The following is a 16,955-nucleotide window of genomic DNA, read 5'->3' on the forward strand; positions in this document are numbered from 1 at the left end:
ATGTCTCCAGGACAGCTGTCAGTTGCAAAGAATCAGAAGAACCTCAGATACTGCATGTTCACCCACAGTTTGTATCCCCCCTCCTCTCCACCAGGCCTACCTTTATCATCCATGATGATCTCAGGGTCATCAGGGCAGGAGTGATTCCACCTTGTTCCTGCCCATTGCGGCCCCATAGGCAAAATGGCTGCCCATTAACTCCTAGACTACCATGGATGTTAAGTTAAAACTAAGAGGGTCTACAGGGTGTGTGGTGGAGCCCGTATTAGGGATTAAACACCTTGGGGGAGGGCAGAGGGAGGAGGATTGGATCGGGAGGTGGGCCTTTGGCCTAGGGGAGAAGGGATCAGAGGGAACAGAGGGAGGAAGCAAGGGGGTTCTGAGAGGGGTTGGATCACATGGGAGGGTGTCAGGAGGGAGGGCAACCTTTGCACATACTGGCTGCTACCCAGAAGTTATGTGAGTGCTGGCCAATGTTTAGTGCAGATACTTGCGTAGCTAAGCGACCAAAGTAAGGACATCTTTTTTATGCGATCTGTTTGATTGTTTAGCTGTGCAGGGACTGGCAACCACATAACTCCCAGCTCCTCACTGACTCCACTTCCACCTGTGCCTCCAGAAAGGCTCTTTCCTGCCCATTTTAAAAGAGCTGATATTCAGCAGCATATCCTGGTTAAATGTGTGTATATATATATATTAATATATCCCTTGTTTTGCCCTGTTCATAATTTTGGACGTTTCAGATTGCAAAATGGATGTTTATGCTGGATGTCACCAGCACATGGTCCATTTCTCATGTATTTCTGAACAGGTTGTATGTTGGCAGATTCTATTCTAAAATACATGAGACATTGTAGACTGCCCCAATTTGACTGCCCCTATTTGACTGACTGTACATTTGTCCTTTAGATTGTAAGCTCCTTGAGCAGGGACTGTCCTTCTATGTTAAATTGTACAGCGCTGCGTAACCCTAGTAGCGCTTTACAAATGTCAAGTAGTAGTAGTAGTAGTAGACATGGATTTCTATGTTGACATACAGACCTGGACGTCCGTAATCTGAGTTGGATGTTCTTTCTAAAATGCCCTTCAATATGACTAGAAGTATATACTTAGAAATAATTTATTCTGAAGCTCCTGAAGGAGCCATTCATAAGAACATAAGTATTGCCATACTGGGACAGACCGAAGGTCCATCAAACCCAGTATCCTGTTTCCAACAGTGGCCAATCCAGGTTATAAGTACCTGGCAAGATCCCAAAACAGGTGAAATCCTGGCAAATTTTGGACAGCGATAAATTTCTTCACTCAAGGCTGATTGGATTTGATTTTTCAAATAAATCTCACCTTTTCCATTAACATTTTTTCACATTTAATAATTTTTTAAAAAATTAATAAGTGGACTTTAAAAATTAAAATACTTAGAGGAGGTTTTTGATTGATGATTGGTTATTTACTGCTAGTAAATTTCTGTTTGTGAGAATGATGACTTGTTTTCTGTTGTTTTGGTAGACTATTTTCTGTAGTTATTTTTATTTTAAAACATTATATTGGTGGATTATAAGAACCTATGCCTTGGCATACTGGGACAGACCGAATGTCCATCAAACTCAGTATCTTCATATAATTCCCCAGCTCACCTGTGTTACGTTGACTTTAGCATTTTGGGCTTTTCACATTGATGCTCTGTTATGAAAGCAGCCCTTCTGTGTAGTATCAGCAGCAAACGTTAGGTGGTTTTGGTATAGAATTACTCTTCTTATAAAGTCATTTTAAAGAGAATTTAAAAAATGTTAACTCACAGCTTCATATTGTTCTGTCTCTTTACAGAGAGCTGGATAGAAAGGTGTCTTAGTGAGAGTGAAAACAAACGTTACTCCAGCCATGCCTCTCTGGGGAATGTTTCCAATGATGAAAGTAAGTACTTACTACTACTACTACTTATCACTTCTATAGCGCTACAAGGCATACGCAGTGCTGTACACCATACATGAAAAGACAGTCCCTGCTCAAAGAGCTCACAATCTAAATAGGACAGGCAAACAGACAGAACAATTAAAAGGTAAGGGAATTAAAGAGGTGGGGATACAAGGGTACAGGGCAAGTGAGTAGTGGTTAGGAGTCAAAAGCAGCGTTAAAGAGGTGGGCTTTTAGCCTGGATTTGAAAACGGCCAAAGACGGGGCTAGACATACAGGCTTGGGAAGTCTATTCCAGAGTTTGGGAGGGCTCACAGTTTCCCCCAGAAGTGTAACAGGTAGGGGGAGGTATAGGCCTGGGTCCACCCGTCTACAGTGCACTGCACCCACCACTACACTACTCTGGGGACCTGAATGCTGCTCTAATGAACCTGGCTTCTAACATCTGAGGCTGTCATAGAGGCTAATGAATACTATTTTTATTCATAGTTTTTGGGGGTGGGTGGGAGGGGGTCATCCCTTATTCCCTCCAGTAGTCATCTGGTTATTTAGGGTACCTTTTTTGTGCATTTTTTGTTAGAAAAACAGGTCTAGACCAAAATGTTTAAGTTTTCACCCTGGACATTTTCATTTTGTTCCATTATGGCTGTAAAACATCCACTGTTAGCCATCCCCTAAGCCCACCCTAATCCCATCTTTGTAATGCTTCCGACACGTCTCCTTGTGATTCGGATGTACTGTAGATGAATTGCAGAGATAGACATCTGCAAAATAGATTTTAAAAATACCGATTTGGACGTTTAGAGACAAAATCCATCCAAATGGTGCTTTATGACACTTTTTTGACATTTTTCTCTTTTGAAAGTGAGCCCCAGTCATAATATAGTTTATTCTGGCATCAAACATTTATTCATTCACTGCTTTGAGAATTCTGTCCCATGCCCTCCCGACTCCCCTTTTGCTTCATTTCCATGAGTTGCCAACTCCAAATAGAATTTAATGCAAAATCAGTTTCATCTTATGTAACCTCTTTAGTAATTCCATCTACTCCTACTAAAGCTGTACAGTCACTCACTGATTTTTGTCTGTGTATTCCCCCTGTTTCCTGTGCTCGTCTCGACACTACTTGAGCTAGTGCTTCAGTATTGAACTGCATCTCTGACTTTGAGAACCCTTCTGCCCTTGCTTTGGTTAGAACTTCCTTGCAAAAAACTCAAAAGCTGCTCTGAAGACCCACTTGTTTACCAAAGCATTTGAATTTGACTTGAGGGCAGCACGGGGGATCCAGACCTGTATATATATTTTTAAACTTCTAGAACAACTATTTGCTAAGTCTCTGTTTCCGCTTTTCTGTAGTTTTATGGCAATTCCTTCTTAACTTAATATTTTTATCTTGTGAATCACCTTGTTCCGTATTCAGGAAAGGCAGTATATTGACCATAACAGCTCCTTTGTCCTTAAACTAATGGAGAAAGGCCATGATGTCTTATGATTTTTTTTGTTCTTCCTGGGGCCTAGGCCTCTGTTTGGGCGGGACACAGGGAGGGAAGGCCAGAAGAGAGGCGATCTTTGACTGCTGCCTTGAATGCAGGGGGCCCAGAGCCAACGATGCAGGCAGGTGAGACCGTGGACTGCAGCGCAGGGGGGGCAGGGGAGTGATGGGGGCGGCAGCAGAGGCAGGGCAGCCTTGCTCCGGGCCCAGCCTAGTCTCTCGGTGGCTCTGCATTTATCCCATCTCTAAGACTTGTGTAACTGTGGACATGTTAACATTAGGAGCAACCATAGGGGACATTGATATTTAATAATAAAATCTAGGCTCTTATATAATAGGCGAATTTACAACAAGCACCTACCCTGCAGCCTTGGCACAACTGATTGCACCTCTGTAATGACTTATACATATTGTATCTGTCTGGGGATCCCTCAATATACTTTCATGGCTGCTGCAGGTCTATTAACAGGTGCTCTACGACAGTCTCACAACCTCCCTATCAGGTTCTGTGCAGCTCTGTGAGACTTTTTCCTTCCTTTAACATGAATGTGTGGATATGAACCAGTTAATGAGAATGACCATAATTTGAGTGAAGTGAATTTTTTTGTTTGTTTCTGTTTATTTGAGGAAAACATTTGAGCACTGCTGTCAGGAACTCTTAATAAGCTATGATAGAGTTTAGAAGAGTTACATCATTATCTCATGGTTGTTTTATGGGTTTTTTTTCTCAACAGGTGAGGAAAAAGAAAATAATAGAGCATCCAAACCCCATTCCACTCCAGCCACTCTGCAATGGTAAGGCTGCCTTTTCTTTTATTTTCAGAGTACAATGATGTTCAGTTAAGATTGCAAAATGAACATGTAGCAGAGGGAAGATGAATGCCTCTAGGGTGGTGGTCCTTGTCAGTCAAAGAGGAGCACTGAAGGTGTGTCTCAGAGGAAGCACACCTGCGGCACAAGTGTACCTTCTGGAGATAAAGGACAAAGATGAAGAAAAAAGGATGTAGCTCAGGTAATCTGGACTACTCCGTCTGCCTCACTATTGGACAGTGGGTAATGAAGACTAGTTTCATTGTGGTTATTTATTTATTTAAAATCGGGGTGGAGCATAACCAAATATACATAAAATAAAAAAATACATCAAACAAAGCAAAATTGTTAAGTTTTATTTTTCTGTGAAGTGTTGTCTGCTAAAAAATACATTGTCATGCATTTCCCGAAGGAACAGCACAGTTTAGGGGTGAAGAACTTTTATGCATGAAAGAGGAGGGCTTGGGTGTGATCATATGTGATGATCTTAAAGTGGCCAAAGGCGACGGTGAAATCGAGAAGGATGCTTGGGTGCATAGAGAGAGGAATGGCTATTAGGAAAAAGGAGGTGATGATTACCCTGTATAAGACTCTGGTGAGAACTCATTTAGAATATTGTGTACAAATGTAGAGATGCACCTTGAAAAAGATATAAACAGGATGGAATCTGTCCAGAGGGTGGCTACTAAAATGCTCAGTGGTCTTTGTCATAAAGCTTATGGGGACAAACTTAATATGTATATTTTGGAAGAAAGGCGGGAGAGTGAAGATATGATTGAGACATTTAATAGCTATGTGGCATAAATTAATCTCTTTCAATTGAAAGGAAGCTTTGGAATGAGGGGGCCAAGGAAGAAGGTAAAGGGGAAAGACTCAGAAGTAACCTGAGGAAATACTTCACAGAAAGGGTGGTAAATTCATGGAACAGCCTACCAGTTGAAGTGGTGGAGATGAAAACAGTATCTGAATTCAAGAGAGCTTGGGACAAGTACATAGGATTTCTAAGGGAGTGATAGGGAGAGTAGATGGCATGGATGGGCAGACTGGATAGGCCATATGGTCTTTATCTGCCTACATTTTTCTCTGTGTTTCTATAGTTCAATCATGGGTTCATCTGGGCATCCCTATTTACAGTAGTGTAACAAAGAGAGGGAACCAAGTACAGAAAACGAACAAGCAAAAAAATAGCACAAAGGGCCTTTAAAAACAAAAGGGAACACAGTTCTTTCATTAAAATATCCTTTAATAATAGACTTTGATTGAAGAGAGACCCGGGCCGTGTTTCGGTGCTACCGCACCTGCGTCAGGGGTCAAACCAATAACAAAGGAGGCTTCAACAAACTAATTTCAAAGGGCTGATTCTTTCCAAAGGGTGGTGATATATTCCCTGCAAATGGAACGCAGTACAAAGCGCACGCACACAAACAGTGTTAATACTATTTGATAAGGGAGATCATTCTCTACCATTAATTGATTAAAAATGGTCTAGGAATGGTTGGAAAGAATTTACTTTGGTCACACCAAACAGATATTAGAGGTTGTTAATACTGTTAATCCAATCACAAATGAGTTGGATGTATGTTTGCTTCCAGTACTGAAAGGTTTGAAAAACTTTTTTAATCTACTTTGACTAATTTGATAAGTAAATCATTATCAGAGAGAGTGTATCCTGAGAAATTTAAAGCTGCAATTGTTATACTTTTGAAAGGAATAAAAAATTGCATGGGAAGAATCCTGAGAATTACATCCAATATCCTCATTCTTGTTCCTAGCTAAGGTAAGGGGTCCTTTTACTAACAGAAGGTCCCCAAAGGCTCAGTTCACTCTCTTAGCATCGATTTCTATCTGTCGATTGTTACTGGGCCTTGGAGTACAATATAAGTTTATGCAGACAATCTTCAGGGTTTTTTTTTCCCAATTGAGGGAACTTTTTGGATGCATTGGAATTCTTGAAATTATGTCTCTCTACTAAAATTTTTGGATGAAAGCTAAAATATTAAAATTGACTATGTTAGAAACACAGATATTAGTTTTGTCTGAAGAATCAGAATCTTGTCCACAGGAATCTTGGGTTGACAATGTTAAGATCCCTATTGTCAAAGAAGTAGTGTTAGATCTCTATCCTTCTGTTCACAGTTGAATATGGTTGTGAAAAAAACTTCATCTTTACATTGAAGATACTTAGAAGGTTGAAAGATTTGCTATCAATGAGACTTTTAGGTTGGTTATCAAACTCTTGTTGCACCATATTTTGACTATTTTAACTCTTTATGCTTGGGTCTGCCAGATGGCTTTATTAAATCTTTGCAGGCTACCCAAAAGACTGCAGCTCGGCTGTTAAGTGGTTTGATTGGATTTGACCAATTATTCCAGTTTTGCGTGAGTTACATTAGCTATCAGTGAAATATCACACACAATCTAAAGTTCCCGCAGCTTGATAAAAGGACCCCATAGATCGTGAGCCCACTAGGGACAGAGAAAGTACCTGCATAAAGTATAAACTGCTTTGGTTATACCACAGAAAGACGGTATATCAAATCCATGACCTTTACCCTTTATCCTTCAGAACAGCTTCAAGGCAGCTATTTGAAAGAAATTGTGATTGAACTGATAGTGTCATGTAAATATATGTTTTTCTGTGGATATTGTGTTTACAGTTATAGCTGACTCTAATAGTCTGATATTAAAGGAACTCACATATACCTTAAAAAGTGGAATTGAATTAAAAAGGACAAAAGTGAAAATATCCAACATTTCCTTCAAAAAGGAAAACAATAATTTGAGCTGTAGCTAGTGGACATTGAATAAAAAGGAAAGGATATTAAAATTTCTGGAAAAGCTTTTCTAAATCAGCTTTAAAAAGAATAAGAAAAGTCTTGCTATAGAAGCTGAGGGGAATGTTGGTTCCTGAAAGACGTTATCTCTGCTGTAGGTTTGAAATTATCCCTGCTGTATGCTGCTGGTGATAGACTTTATGTCAGACAGCAGTGCTGCATGAACCAGATTTAGGGAGTTGTGACTGTGCTGCAGTCCATGTTAGGGAGGGAAAACAGACAAGAATATTCAATGATTATTTGATTTCCCCCCATTTATAATTCACACATTTCAGTTTGTAAAACAGTTGTTCAGGATGGATGTATCTAGCATATGAAACTCCTCTCCTTTCTTGAGATGAGATGGGCCCCTTCCTGGAAACTGTTATTATAGCTCTACTTTACAGGTCCTGTCTACCTACTATATTGGCTATACAAAGTAAAAACAGAGTCCGTCTCCCTGTAACGATGCTTCTATTATACGTGTTTTCTGTAAAATAAATACTTTGTACTGTGAACATTATAATGCCTTTCTATCGCTCCATGGTGCAAATACACTTCGAAAATTGTGTGTAAAGCGGAATTTAAAAATGTAAAGAGAAGGGCGATGACAATGATGGGCTGCTTCCCCATGAGGAACAGTTAAAGAGGCTATAGGGCTCCTCTGTTTGGAGAAGAGAAGGCTGAAGGGAGATATAATACGTCTATAAAATACTGTGTGGAGTGGAAATGATAGACATGAATCCCTTGTTTACTCTTTCCAAAAACATGAGGACTAGGAGGCATGCAATGAAGCTACTAACTAGTAAATTCAGAACAAATCAGAGAAATTATTTCGTCTCTCAACATGTAATTAAACTCTGGAATTCATTGCCAGAGAATGTGGTAAAGGCAGTTAGCTTAGCAGGGTTTAAACAATGTTTGGATAATTTGCTAAAAGAAAAGTTCATAAGCCGTTGTTAAGATGGACTTGGGAAAATTCACTGCTTATTTCTAGGATAAACATCATAAAATCTGTTTTACTCTTTACCTGGATTGGCCACTGTTGGAAACAAGATGTTGGGCCCGTTTGATGGACCTTTGGTCTGTCCCAGTATGGCAATGCTTATGTTGTTATGTTCTTAAGGTTGCCATTGGATTGGCTATTTTTCACTGAGCTCTTTTTTTCTCCACTTTTTGAAGGTTAATAGTCATATTTGATTTTCACAACTTTAATTACTCCAATATTGATTGGATAAATATCATGCCAGCCAGGAATGCTAGGGAGGTACAGTTCATAAGTACATAAGTAGTGCCATACTGGGAAAGACCAAAGGTCCATCTAGCCCAGCATCCTGTCACCGACAGTGGCCAATCCAGGTCAAGGGCACCTGGCACGCTCCCCAAACGTAAAAACATTCCAGACAAGTTATACCTAAAAATGCGGAATTTTTCCAAGTCCATTTAATAGCGGTCTATGGACTTGTCCTTTAGGAATCTATCTAACCCCTTTTAAACTCCGTCAAGCTAACCGCCCGTACCACGTTCTCCGGCAACGAATTCCAGAGTCTAATTACACGTTGGGTGAAGAAAAATTTTCTCCAATTCGTTTTAAATTTACCACACTGTAGCTTCAACTCATGCCCTCTAGTCCTAGTATTTTGGATAGCGTGAACAGTCGCTTCACATCCACCCGATCCATTCCACTCATTATTTTATACACTTCTATCATATCTCCCCTCAGCCGTCTCTTCTCCAAGCTGAAAAGCCCTAGCCTTCTCAGCCTCTCTTCATAGGAAAGTCGTCCCATCCCCACTATCATTTTCGTCGCCCTTCGCTGTACCTTTTCCAATTCTACTATATCTTTTTTGAGATACGGAGACCAGTACTGAACACAATACTCCAGGTGCGGTCGCACCATGGAGCGATACAACGGCATTATAACATCCGCACACCTGGACTCCATACCCTTCCTAATAACACCCAACATTCTGTTCGCTTTCCTAGCCGCAGCAGCACACTGAGCAGAAGGTTTCAGCGTATCATCGACGACGACACCCAGATCCCTTTCTTGATCCGTAACTCCTAACGCGGAACCTTGCAAGACGTAGCTATAATTCGGGTTCCTCTTACCCACATGCATCACTTTGCACTTGTCAACATTGAACTTCATCTGCCACTTGCACGCCCATTCTCCCAGTCTCGCAAGGTCCTCCTGTAATCGTTCACATTCCTCCTGCGACTTGACGACCCTGAATAATTTTGTGTCATCGGCGAATTTAATTACCTCACTAGTTATTCCCATCTCTAGGTCATTTATAAATACATTAAAAAGCAACGGACCCAGCACAGACCCCTGCGGGACCCCACTAACTACCCTCCTCCACTGAGAATACTGGCCACGCAATCCTACTCTCTGCTTCCTATCTTTCAACCAGTTCTTAATCCATAATAATACCCTACCTCCGATTCCATGACTCTGCAATTTCTTCAGGAGTCTTTCGTGCGGCACTTTGTCAAACGCCTTCTGAAAATCCAGATATACAATATCAACCGGCTCCCCATTGTCCACATGTTTGCTTACCCCCTCAAAAAAATGCATTAGATTGGTGAGGCAAGACTTCCCTTCACTAAATCCGTGCTGACTTTGTCTCATCAGTCCATGTTTTTGTATATGCTCTGCAATTTTATTCTTAATAATAGCCTCCACCATCTTGCCCGGCACCGACGTCAGACTCACCGGTCTATAATTTCCCGGATCTCCTCTGGAACCCTTCTTAAAAATCGGAGTAACATTGGCTACCCTCCAGTCTTCCGGTACTACACTCGATTTTAGGGACAGATTGCATATTTCTAACAGTAGCTCCGCAAGTTCATTTTTTAGTTCTATTAATACTCTGGGATGAATACCATCAGGTCCCGGTGATTTACTGCTTTATGATTGACTGCTTTATGGAGAAGCTGGTTCCAACACCATAGCCATACTGGGTCAGACCAAAGGTCCATCTAGCCCAGTATCCTGCTTACATCAGTGGACAAATGCAGGTCACAAGTACCTGGCAGAAACCCAGATAGTAGCAACATTACATGCTACCAATTCCAGGGGTAAGCAGTGGCTTCCCCCATGTCTATCTGAATAGCCTATGGACTTTTCCTCCAGGAACTTGTCCAACCCTTTTTAAAACCAGATACTCTAAAAATATTTTCTCCTATTTGTTTTAAAAGTAGTTCCATATAATTTAATTGAGTGTCCCATGTTCTTTGTAGTTTTTGAGAGAATGAAAAATCGATTCAGTTTTACCCCTTCTACACCTCTCGGGATTTTGTAGACCTCAATCATATCCCCCCTCAGCCATCTCTTTCCCAACAAAAGGAAAGTTATATTAAATCTAGTCCTTAGCAGAATGCAGGATTTGGTGTGAGAGGTAATTGTGATGGGTCACGAGGCCTACTGAAGACTGTCAAATAAAGATCAGATGTTAGAAAGCAATCAGTGCTTTTCCGTTTGCATAGCTTACAAACTTTTCACCTATTCTGGCGATCTGAGGCTCATAGGATAAAGAATGGAACTGAGATATGAGGGTTTCTGGCTCACAGTTGTGGTTTCCACTGCAGTATAATCACTGCACACTGCTTCCCACCAATTTACAGCACTTTCAGTATCCTCATTTGAACGCCCAAGGCATTATTTGTGGAGTTTTCCTGCTAATTAGAGCAGTGTCTTCTTACCTCAGACAAATCAGGGTGAAGATTAGTTAATTATCTATTTTTCTTTTTCCATCCTGTTTCTATCTCGTCATTAACTTGACATGGAGGACAATACGCCATTTCACTGGAATTTTTCTAATGGTCAAAGAATTGAATTGGCTATAGCAACTTTAGCAAATTCAGATTCCACTATGAAAGGTATTATGAACCAGACACTGTTCACCTAATATATAAATAAGAAAGATATTACTGTTCAGCCAAAGAGTGAATGTTTTAAAATCTTACATAGATTCAGCGGCAGTATCAGGACAATGCAGCCAACATTTCTATTAAATGCTGGCCACGGTATTTAAACTTCTACCTGGATATTTGTTGTAGTAAGCCTCTATCTGGAGATCAGTGATGAATGTCCAGATATTACACAGGCTGCCACCGTTAATAATATTCAACACCGTTATCTGGAGAACTATCCCAGCAACTTAGGACTGCTCTTTTGCTGTCCTGTGTCTCCCCACCACCACCACCAGTGCTGTCCAGATAGCGCCAGGGCATTCTGAAATTATTTTCAGCAGCATTATCAGACTGTGTAGTTTGATATAAAAACTAAGCTGGAGTTCAGATACACCAAACTCAAGGATGCTGACTTCAGGAAAATGGGGAAGAACTTGAAGAAGGAGCTGGAAGGGCAGGAAGAAATCAGGGAAGTGGAAAACAATGGGCTAAATTGAAAGGGTCCATAAAAAGAGCCAAATGGTCTTTACATAAGGAAAGTAACAAAAGCAAGAGGAAAAGAAAACCAACATGGTTCACCAATGACGTGCCTGCAAAAATGAATGCAAAATAGTAACATACACAAAAGGAAAAGTAAAGCTGAAAGAAACAGAAAGAAAAGAAAAAATGGCTAAAGATGTAATGTGAATTGGCAACAGTTCTTTCAGGTATGTTGCAGAAAGCAGGAAGGCCAGAAATGTATTGCCAAACTGAAAGGTGCTAAGGTCGGATGTGTAGAAAGTGTAGATGAGGGAAACGTGGAAATGCTAAACAAATACTTCTGTGTTCATGGAAGAAAACCCTGAAGAAGGATCATAGATGACTGACAAAAGTACATGGGAAAGCAGAGGAGGTACCAAACAATTTACTGAAGAAGGGGGAAGGGAATGGGACTTGATTGGCTGCCTTTTTGGGGGGTTTTGCAACTACATTCAAAGCAGTTTACATAGTAAATATGGTACTTATTTGTACCTGGGGCAATTAAGGGTTAAGTGACTTGCCCAGAGTCACAGGGGGCTGCAGTGGGAATTGAACCCAGTTCCTCAAGTTCAAGGTTTACTACACTAACCACTAGGCTACTCTTCCACTAGCAACATTCCCTGTAGAATCTCAAATAGGGAAAGGTAAGTGGGGCTTGATATACTGTCTTTCTGTGTTTTTTGCAACTACATTCAAAGCGGTTTACATAGTATATAGAGGTACTTATTTGTACCTGTTACTTGCCCAGAGTCACAAGGAGCTGCAGTGGGAATCGAACCCCAGGATCCCCTGCTGCACTAACCGCTAGGCTACTCTTCCACTAGCAACATTCCCTGGAAAATCTCAAACAGTAGCAACATTCCATGTAGAATCTCAAACAGTAGAAACAGAATCTCAAATAGTAGCAACATTCCAGAATGTCAAATAATAGCAACATTCCATGTAGAATCTCAAAGAGGGAAAGGGAAATGGGACTTGATATACCACCTTTCTGTGGTTTGTGCAACTATGTTCAAAGCGGTTTACATATTATATACAGGTACTTATTTGTACCTGGAGCAATGGAGGGTTAAGTGACTTGTCCAGAGCACAAGGAGCTGCAGTGGGACTTGAACCCAGTTTCCCAGGATCAAAGTCTGCTGCAGTAACCACTAGGTTACTCCTCCACTTCAAGCAAGTGTTTATGAACAATATGCAAAGTTAAAAGTGGGGCCAGATGAGATACATCCCACGATATAAGAACAATCGTTTTAAAACCCAGATATGTTAACCACAGTAGTCACACCCTCCAGCAACAAGTTCCAGAGATTACCTCTGTGGCATAGCCAGACCTGATATTTTAGGGGACCCAGACATAACATGGGGGGGGGGGGGGCACTAGTCATTTAGGTGTGAGTAGTTCTTTGTGTATTCCTAAATAATGCCTTAAAGTGCCCTTGATAATGAATTTAGAAGCAAATACTCTGCCCAATAGCTGGTCTGCAGCAACATAAACCCCATGCACACTTATGAGTGGAGGAGTGGCCTAGTGGTTAGGGTGGTGGACTTTGGTCCTGAGGAACTGAGTTCAATTCCCGGCACAGGCAGCTCCTTGTGACTCTGGGCAAGTCACTTAACCCTCCATTGCCTGCCGCATTGAGCCTGTCATGAGTGGGAAAAAGTGCAGGGTACAAATGTAACAACAAAAAAAAAAACCATAAACCCCATGCACACTTATGAGTGGAGGAGTGGCCTAGTGGTTAGGGTGGTGGACTTTGGTCCTGAGGAACTGAGTTTGATTCCCGGCACAGGCAGCTCCTTGTGACTCTGGGCAAGTCACTTAACCCTCCATTGCCTGCCACATTGAGCCTGCCATGAGTGGGAAAAAGTGCAGGGTACAAATGTAACAAAAAAAAACATAAACCCCACGCACACTTATGGAAACTTTGGAAACATGACATTTTTAAATATAGTCACATTATCTCATGTCTTAAACTTTGCCATTATAGTAGATTTGAGTCTGGTCAGAATCTCAACACACATCACAGTATCCTGCAAAATAATTACTACAATGGTACTTATCCTTCAACTTGCTTTATAACAAATATAAACACCTTATTAAGCTTTGAAGTAGCAGTTTAAATATGTAGTCTAAGAAATCTAATATAAAAAAATTCTGACCTCTAACACTCACACTGGACTTTCCAGCTGTTAATTTAAACATATTTTTGCATCCATAGAAACCCCCATAGCTCTATCCATAGAATGGATGCAAAGCAGAAAAGGGGCATTTCCCCAGGAATACCCCATACAAAAAAGTGAATTTTGGGATAATCTAACTTGCCAGTGCTTATGCTGCTTCCTTTTGCAGCTACAACCTGCTTAGCAGCTGACAGGGAACATTGGTTCCACTTATTCGGATGCACCAAGACCCAGACAAAGTCAACAATCAGAGTTAAATGATATCAGCAAGGATGTCCGTTAAGATCTACACAGGATGCTTGATTGGTTGTTCTCTTTTTTTACGGATAAGAGAAGGACGAAATTCTGAGAAAAGGTTGTTTCAGTGAGGAGATCAGGGATCTTGAATTCTATGTCTGTGGAGTTATACAGCAAAGATTATTTTAAATTCTGGAAAATGTTGAAGATGTGCCTGTTTGGAGGGAGGGGTGAATAGTCTTACTGATTAGGGTGGTGAGAGGATAGGAAGAGAGCTACAACAGGGTGTAAAGTCTCTGAAACTGGAATATTAAACAAGATTTGCTATACTATTATCCCTGCTGAAAGGGTTTTTAGGGTAAATGCTTACTGAATTTTATTGTAATCTATAATAATTTTAATGTTTTATTGTAAACCCCACTAGGCAGTACTTGTACTGGGGGGAGGGGAGCGGAATACATGGAATGAAACACTGGCTTTAAAATGAGCATAATGAGAAAATATATATATTTTCTAATGTTTTGTGTCAGAATTACCTGGATCGATTTGATGACAGATTTCCTATTGGGTTTTGTTATTTTTCAGGCTGGAGGAGAACTATGAGATCGCAGAGGGTGTTTGCATTCCTAGGAGTGCTCTTTACATGCATTACTTGGATTTCTGTGAAAAGAACGACACTCAACCTGTCAATGCTGCCAGTTTTGGAAAGGTAACTACTGTCATATCTGCATAGACTGAAAGAAAGCCAGAGCCCCATCAAAGTTAACCTTTTCCTGATTCCCTAAAATCTAATGCACAGGAAAACAAAACCAAAATATCCCATTCATCATAAGAACCTGAATCAGCAATCTTCTTTCAAAGGGTGGAAACTGCCCTGAACAGGGCAACTAAATATTGCATTCTTTCCCTTGCTTAACCTTATTCTCAGAAATGGCAGGGACTGCTAGCAAAATTTCAGAGTGAACACTTTTGAATTATTTAGCTGTGGGATACAAATAAGCTCCTGAATCATCTGCATCCCATAGCTAAATCTCACAAACATTATAATGGGTATTGTCAAGGTTAGGAACTTCACCCATTCCTGGTGATGGCAACAAGCATTAAGGAAAAAAATGGTACAGTGTCAGTGTCTTAAAGGGGCCTACTTGGGGTCTCAGTTCCTTGTTGTACTAGTAGCTGCACCAAGGAGGTTTAAAAGGACAGGAGATGGCAGGAGCGTGCTTGGCCTACTCTATGGCCTGAAGCCAGTAGGCGGAGCTTGATGCCATATTGAATCACCCAAAACAATAGCAAACCCTTATTAGAAATAATGGACTGCCTATGCGTACTCCATCTGTAAAAAGTCTAAAGCTATTCTAGTTAAATAGGCAGTGCCTTAAAAGGTGGAGGATAAAGGATTTAATTTAATTTATTTGACATTTATATCCCACATTATCCCATGCAAACTCGGGTTCAATGTGGCTTACATTTGAAAATACAGTGAGACAATAATAGAATTCAGTAACATCATGGGAGCAAGTAGATGGATATGTCTGAAACATTTAAGAAAGTTAATATTACCATATATACCCAACTGTGGTTACTGTTGCTAGAGTCCTATTGATCTCAGTATGTTTTGGTGTAGTTTCTGTTGCTTATCAGTATGATGACTGCCTTGGAACGAGTGGTTTCTTTACTATCAAATTTGCACTTCCTTTCTATTTTGTGTTATTTTATATTATTGTTTTGACCTTAAACTGCTTTATCCTATCATTTTAGTGAAGGTGGTATATCACATTTTTAATAAATGTAAAAGTCTGTCCTTTAATGATGCTGCATGTTCAGAAATCATAGCCATAAGTATGGACAGTTATTCAAACATTATCACGTGCATACACCAGAACAGGCATTCATCACATTGCAAAAGTAAACAACAGCTTCTACAGAGAACATTCAAAATTTAATTTTTATTTCCTCATTTCCATCTTCCAAAATTCTAGACAGCAGATGTAGGACCCAAATCAGTCCAAAACAAATAAATTCAGAAACAACACAGTTTATACCTAATTGTTCAATCACCCTTAGGTTTAAAAAAACAATACCATTTATTTAGATTTTGATCTCACCTTTTTCAGTAGTAGCTAAAGGTGAGTTACATTCAGGTACTTTGGATAGTTCTCTGTCCCAGGAGGGCTCACAATCTTGGTTTGTACCTGAGGCAATGGAGGGTTAAGTGACTTGCCCAAGATCACAAGGAGCAGCAGTGGGATTTGAACCTCAGGATTGCAAGACTGGTGCTCTAACCACTAGGCCGCTCCTCCAAGTGTACATAAATTAATTAAAACCATCAAAGTTTTAAGCAAGTGCCCAAAATATGTAATACTTGGTAGCAATAATGAAACAGTGATGGAATATTCATATAGCAGGAAGCCAGCAGATTATTTTTCCTCTGAAAATAATTAACTTTGTATGAACTTGACAGCTAATATTGTGCTATTTGTATTTTGGTGGCGTATCGGCCTGCCACTGCTTTAATTAACAAAACCACATAATTTCCTACTGGATCACATTCATACATTTGACCTGATAGCTGCACAAGCTGTCGTGTTTAAAAATATAACTGAGATAAAATTAAAATGCTACCAACAATGAACAATGAACAATGACAACATGGATGCATCAGCTGATTGCTTTGTTTTGGGTGTACCAACATGGTGGCTGCATGGGGGAGATGGCTTAAGCCTTGTAACATGACACCTTCGTCGAGTCAAATCCAACCTCCTTAGGCTGCACTACTGGCCCATTTAAACGCTACCCTAGCTCTGTGCCTGGGCTCAAAGTTCAGAAAATGTGACTTTCATTAAGCCCCACCCTTAGAAAAACCTACAGCAGATTACCTCATGCCCCCCTATGCTTCTCCCTACTACTACTACTATTTAGCATTTCTATAGCACTACAAGGCATACGCAGCGCTGCACAAACATAGAAGAAAGACAGTCCCTGCTCAAAGAGCTTATAATCTAATAGACAAAAATAATAAAGTAAGCAAATCAATTAATGTGTAGAGGAAAGAGGAGAGGAGGGTAGGTAGA

At 40.4% G+C, this 16,955-nt stretch overlaps 1 protein-coding gene across 1 annotated transcript in view; it reads left to right on the forward strand.

Moving 5' to 3' along the window:
* RFX4 (regulatory factor X4) overlaps positions 1 to 16,955 on the forward strand; it is a 94,100-nt gene that overhangs the window by 10,000 nt on the left and 67,145 nt on the right. The window contains exons 3-5 of the mRNA XM_030214809.1: positions 1,828 to 1,914; positions 4,141 to 4,201; positions 14,470 to 14,593. Coding sequence (XP_030070669.1) covers positions 1,828 to 1,914; positions 4,141 to 4,201; positions 14,470 to 14,593 — 272 coding nt within the window. The remainder of the gene's footprint in view (positions 1 to 1,827; positions 1,915 to 4,140; positions 4,202 to 14,469; positions 14,594 to 16,955) is intronic.

The sequence above is a fragment of the Microcaecilia unicolor genome, chromosome 9, assembly GCF_901765095.1.
Source record: "Microcaecilia unicolor chromosome 9, aMicUni1.1, whole genome shotgun sequence".
NCBI classification, from domain to species: domain Eukaryota; kingdom Metazoa; phylum Chordata; class Amphibia; order Gymnophiona; family Siphonopidae; genus Microcaecilia; species Microcaecilia unicolor.